Raw genomic sequence first — 6000 nt, forward strand, 5'->3', positions numbered from 1 at the left:
CTGCATGATTTGTACTTACCAAACTAATGCTCTCCTTCTTCCATTAGAAAAAACAACAATAGCACTGACCACCCCACTAAGAATTCCGAGGCACGAGTCCATGGAAGGTGGCCTGAACTCCTTGAAGCTGAATGTGAAATTTTCAGTGGATAAAAGTGCATTTTTCTGGTGAAAGGGATTTCAGTATTCACTGAATAATCAACGGTATTAATGATTTAAGAATTAAAATGCTAAGCTAAATTAAGTCGTAGCAATGCACCGTTTTCTTCTCAAATCTGTATTTTGATAGACCATTAGCAACTTGGAGACAGCAGCCTCTGCTAAGCGTAACCGGAGAAGCCACAGCTGGCAGGCTCTCACACAGAGCTTCCTACGAGAATCTGCATTAAAAACGTTCTGTAATTGGAAAAGCCCTTCCCAGCACTCTTTACAGTTAGTACCCTGCTCTCCACTCTGACCTTTGTGAATGAGGGTGTCTACTACACTTCCCGCAAACGTGTTCCAGAGGAACACGTCACACGAGAAACGTAGTAACAAGAGGAACTGTCGCCCAACTCAGTGCAAAGGGGATAAATCCGGGATCACCTAGATTTACAGGAAAGCCCTTCCCGTGCCGCTCTGCCGCACACAGAGCGAACCCAACAGCAGGAGCCGCACTTCACGCACGCACTAGTCAATGCGTTCTTGGGAATAATACGCTAGCCATAAACAGCAGGGAACGGACAATTTAGTCACTTCGAAAGATAGAAACTAAAGCTCCACTTGAATGGAAGGTTCCCGGTGGACCGAAAGGGGCCGTCGCAGAGCTCAGCCCCACGCAGGCGACAAGGTCGCGCCGGGGTGGTTCCGCGGTCGGGGACCCGGCCTCCCAGCGCGCGGAGACCGAGCTCCGCCGACCCGGCCTCGGCGCCCGGCACCGGGACGCCCCCTCGGAGCCTCCCCAACTCACCGAGCTCCTTCCGGGAAGCTCTGAGGGGGCGGCCGCGCGCCGGGCCGCTAGGGCCGCCTGGCTCCGGCCGCTGCCGCCACGAGCCCGGCCCCTCCCCGCGACCCTCGACCCCAGAGCCCCCGACCCCCGGGACCCCTAGACCCCGGACCGGGCTGCTGCCTCGCTCACGCCCGCCACCCGGCACCGCCTCCCCGAGCCCACTGCGCTTGCGCGCATGCGGAGCCCCCACCCCGAGCGCCGAAGCGCCGAGGCCCGGGCGGCGCACGCGCGTCCTGACGCGGCCCGCGAGCCGCCACTTCCGCCCCAGCGGGAGGCGCGGGAGGCGGGGGAGGCGCAGGGCTCCGGCGGGCGCGACCCTGGTCCTCCGAGGGGGACGCGGCGGCTGCGGGAGCCCGCCACTCACCAGGTACAGCTGCTGCCAGCGGTTCTGAGAGTCCAACTCCTCAAACTCCCGCTCAATGGTGGCCGACATGGCGGCGGGAGCGGGCTGGCGCGAGGGAGCCTGCGCCGGCGGAGACGCTTGGGCCCCGCTCGATCCGGGCAGCGCGCTGCCGCCGCGGCGCATGCGTTCTCCACACCTGCCCCGCCCCCACGCCGACCCGGCTGGCCGCGGGGAAAGTACCTGGGGCGTGACGTCAGCGCGCCGGGCGCGGGGCGGGGCGCCGGGGGCGTGGTCCAGGCGGTGCCCAGGTGGAGGGGGCGTGGCCGGGCGGAGCTGCTCAGGGCGCGGAGGACCGCGCGGTCTCGGGAGTCAACATCTTCCTTGGTGTTGTCCCGTCTGACTTCTCCTTGCTCTTAGTTTTTGAAAAGCGGTATTTGACTTTTGTTTTAAACATCGCCTGGGTCAGCTTAGCGGCGAGTGTCCCCCTTCCTCCTCTGGGAGAATATAAACCAGGACTGGTGCCCGCTCCCGGGCGCCTGCCGGTTTTGTGCCGAAAGCCGAGACAGAGGCATCCTCCCCTGGAGTTGGCGACTCCAGCCCGTGAAGTAAACGTTACACAGCTTGAAAGTTGGTGTTACCTGTAAAAAGAACAAATCGTCTTTTACCAAACCACCGTGCTGGTTGTGGAAATCATCTCGCTTCAGATTAAGATAATTTTTTGTTGGGGAGTGTACGGCTCAGGGGTAGAGCGCGTGCTTAACATGCACAAGGTCCTGGGTTCAATCCCCAGCGCCTCCTCCAAATATAAATAAATAAATAAACCCAATTATGTCCCCTTCGTAAAAAACAAGAAAGAGATCATTGCTTGTAGGTAAAATCACGTGCTTAGAACATCTTCTGTATCACCTTTGTTAAAAATGTAAAGGGTTAGGAAAACGTAGTTGTGCTGTGCAATATTGAAATTTTAACTTTAATTAAAGTAAATGAAATGACAAAAATTCTCTCTTTGACCAAAGCCTACTCAGGTTCCTCTGAGCTCTCTTTCAACTAGGCTTCAACTTTTGGACTACTCTGTTTCTTTCTGCATTGTCGAAATTTAGCCAAAACCTTGCTAAGTCAGTTCTGCCGGAATCCCCCATTCTCAGTATCTGATCTCCCTTGTTATTTAACCAGGTTCCTCATCTTCTGCCACCCCCTGGGGGGACGGCTGATCACCCTGGCCTGCCTTCAGCAAGAATCCTATTAAGTCAGCTTACGCAGAATCCGCCCCCCCATGCCTCCTCTGTTAAAAATAAGAGTACAGGCCCAAAATGCGGTCAGTTGGGAAGTCCCATGTCACCAAACCTAGACTTAAGTACAGTTTCGGCTCTCTCAGAAAAGGGATCTTGAAGGAGGAAACCAGGAATCACCTAATCATCACTGGTTAGGTAATCGGCCTGATAGGCCCCTGCCCTGGACTTTGTGGTGACCACTTCGCTCCTCTGCCTGGGGTTAGTTCCTCATTCCTCCCGCTCCGCCTACAAATCTGTCGTTTTGTGTAGCGCCCCGGAGCTGCTTCCCCTCTGCTAGGTGGGATGCTGCCTGATTCATGAAGCATTTAATAAAGCCAATAAGATCTTTGAATTTTGCTCAGTTGAATTTTGTTTTTTAACACCTCTTAGTAATTTTCCATCCACTGAAACCCTTCCCCCCCGCCCAATTTGGCTGTAAATTCCCACTTGCCCATTTCTGTATTTGGAGTTGAGCCCAGTCTCTCCCCTACTGCAAGGCCCGTGGTAGTGGACCCATACCTGTCACAGTGGTCACCCCACACTCACTTGAATAAAGTCTTCCTCACCTCATCATCTTATATGATTGTCAGGGACAATCTTTTTCTTTAACAGAAATTCAGAATTCAGTTCCTCAGTTGAACTAGCCACATTTCAAATGTTCACTAGCCACATGAGCTAGTGGTGACTGTATTACAGAGCACACTCGTCATCCAAGGTCTATGGCACAGAGCTGCCTGAGAGGTTTAAAATACTTGGGGCAAAAAAGTGTCCTTGTACAAGTAAAACAATGAAAACACTGGTCAGAAAAAAGCAGCTATGGCAGCTGGAAGAAGTTGTAACAACAGAAAATTAAGCAGCCAGTCGGCTTTTCTACTTCTATGGTGTAAGTTAGGAATACATAAAAGCTCCTTCCAGAAATGCCCCACAGTCTATTCTGGTTTCTGAAGTTCTGTCTTTGAAACTGATTATTTAGATGAAAGGCCTGCATTACCCCTGCATTAACCCATGGTTGTTATCATCATCAGCTCATCAAATTGCTTTCCATCCTTAAAATATATTCTGTTCTACAAAGGAAAGGCAACCCCTTTGCAGACTTAAAATCAACTGATTGCCTGCCTGCAAAGTTGGCAATGTATGCATATCTCCCTGAAAGGAAAGGCATTTGGTCTCAAAGCAACAATTCTTGTCACCAGATATGTCCATCCCTTTGGAACTCACTTGCCCTCCGTGGTCAGGGAAGTGGTGCTGGTCCTTGTTTGCCAAGTTGCCAGGGTTCTGAGGCAGTGGTTCTCACGCCAGCATCATCTGCATCAACTGTGAGCGATGAAATGAAAATTCCAGGCCCCACCCCAAGCTGCTGAATCAGAGTGTCTGGGGATGGAGTCTGGGAGACTGCCTTCTGAGCTCTCCAGGGGAGTCTTACGCGTGTTGAAGTTTAAAAACCTTTGCTCTAGAAGAACAGGTAGACCAAGCTTTCCTGAAGCTAGGACATGACAAGAAGACAATGGACATCACTTATTCTCTCTGGCGTCTAATGCCCGACCCAGCTGGTCCCTGCCTCGCCACTTCCAAGGACCCCCAAACCTAGACCTTTGCCCAGTTCGAAGTCAACATCAGATGTCTTCAAGATTTTTAAATACCAGGTTCACCTTTTGCTCCCAAACTGCTGAACTTCCCTTGATAGTAACTATATATTTTATGTACATACTTTTTAAACATTTGAGAAAATACATAATGAACAAAGTCTACTATTTTAATATTACTTAAAGTATTTAATATTTTAATAACAGTAGACTTAATTTTAAATGAAATTTTTTGAAGTGGCCATGTGTATTTTTAAATCATAGTAATGACATACGTGTGAGATACTTATTCATCTTACAGACAATGCTTGGTGGGGTGTATATTGGGATTCACAGCAGTGACTTGGCCCCTTCAGCCTCTGCAACCCACCGGTGGAAACCACGAGGCTCCGAGTCCCTTCTTTCACTGGGACAGTGCTTGCCTTCTGAATTTCAGTGTCCTATCTGAGAAGCTCCTCTTCCCAAATGGATAACAGCAGGAATTTAACGTCTTGCGTGAAGAAAAGTCCACAATTCCTTCTTGACAGTTTAATATATATTTAATTACTGAGTGAAGGAAGGAATGATGTATCTATGGAACTCGCCTATCCTGTGCTGTGCACTCTTAACCCTAACAAATACCATGACAAAAGGGGGAAAAGACACCCACCATCAATGAAGCTGAGCCACTTGGTGTGCACACAGGAAGAATGAATCTTGACCCTGTGCTTCACACCATTCAATAAACAGTAAACAGCTCCGAGGGACTGGTGACCTAAACGTGGAGAGTAAATAATAACGCCTGGAGGGAAAGAAGACATAGAAGAATATTCTTGCACCTTAATGGGACGCAGAGAGCACTAAACATCACCAAGAAAAGATTTTAGAATTGAGCTACTTCAGCATTAAGGACTGCTATTCAGCAAAGACAGCATTAAGCCTCGGAGGGAGAAGATGTGAGAGTGCGCGAAGGATAGCTGCACATCGGCACGGAGAGGACAGACAACCTGACAGGAAAAGGACGAGAGCTCAATGCGCGCTTTATGAACAGGACGTTCAAATGGCCAGTAAACATGTGAAGAGCACTCCACCTCACGGTTCCCTCACGAGCGCAGAGGAAATCGACAACGGGGTGACTCCTCACCCCGCCCCCGCCCCCCCCCCCAGAATGGCAAGAGTGTGGCCCAACCTCAGCTCTGACGCCTGCTAAATAAGTAGCTTTGAATGGGCCCGGGGCAGGGCAGCCGAGCAAGGTCCCAGGGTCCAGACACCCTGAGCCATCCCAGAGGACAGAACCCTGGCATAAAAATCTGCTGGAAGAGAAGGTGTGAGAGGGACAAATACATGACTCGCCCCTTCATTAAGATAAATGTCACAGTCTTGCTCGAGCAGTCTTGGAAAGAAGAATACATAATGGGTGAAGTAAGGCAAATGCGGGTACCGTGACCAGGATTCTAGAATGATTGGTTTTTGAATACTTATTACCACCATATTTCTTAGTACACGTCAGATGGTTCTTAAGTCTCCTTAATTCTTGGAATCTAGGACTTTTTACTTATTTCAATCATTTAAAATCTGTACCCATCAATGTCCCAGTAGGGAACAGTTGGCACGCTCAGAAAGGATTATCAAAGTGTGTTGAAGGGCAGACAGTTTACAGAGTTGTGGATAAAATGAAAAGGAATCACTGACGCAGTGTGGAACACCCTACATTGGCCGCCTGGGGGAGATCCACCCACTTACAGGTGTGTGGAGGGAAGGGGCAGCTACCTCCGCCCAGAATGTGCAGGAGAGGCTGCGGGTTGGGTGGGCCATGGCCAGTGGGCATGGTGGCTT

General features: G+C 50.6%; 1 protein-coding gene across 2 annotated transcripts in view; it reads right to left on the bottom strand.

Moving 5' to 3' along the window:
* Positions 1 to 1551, bottom strand: part of PTPN2 (protein tyrosine phosphatase non-receptor type 2) — a 50569-nt gene extending 49018 nt beyond the window's left edge. The window contains exon 1 of one of the 2 annotated variants that reach the window (XM_031690184.2): positions 1353 to 1549. In XM_031690184.2, coding sequence (XP_031546044.1) covers positions 1353 to 1514 — 162 coding nt within the window. In that variant the 5' untranslated portion in view covers positions 1515 to 1549. Of the gene's footprint in view, positions 1 to 1352 lie in introns of both variants that reach the window. The other variant, XM_072949346.1, reaches the window with a different exon arrangement.
* Positions 1552 to 6000: the final 4449 nt, after the last annotated feature.

The sequence above is a fragment of the Vicugna pacos genome, chromosome 24 (genome assembly GCF_048564905.1).
Source record: "Vicugna pacos chromosome 24, VicPac4, whole genome shotgun sequence".
NCBI classification, from domain to species: domain Eukaryota; kingdom Metazoa; phylum Chordata; class Mammalia; order Artiodactyla; family Camelidae; genus Vicugna; species Vicugna pacos.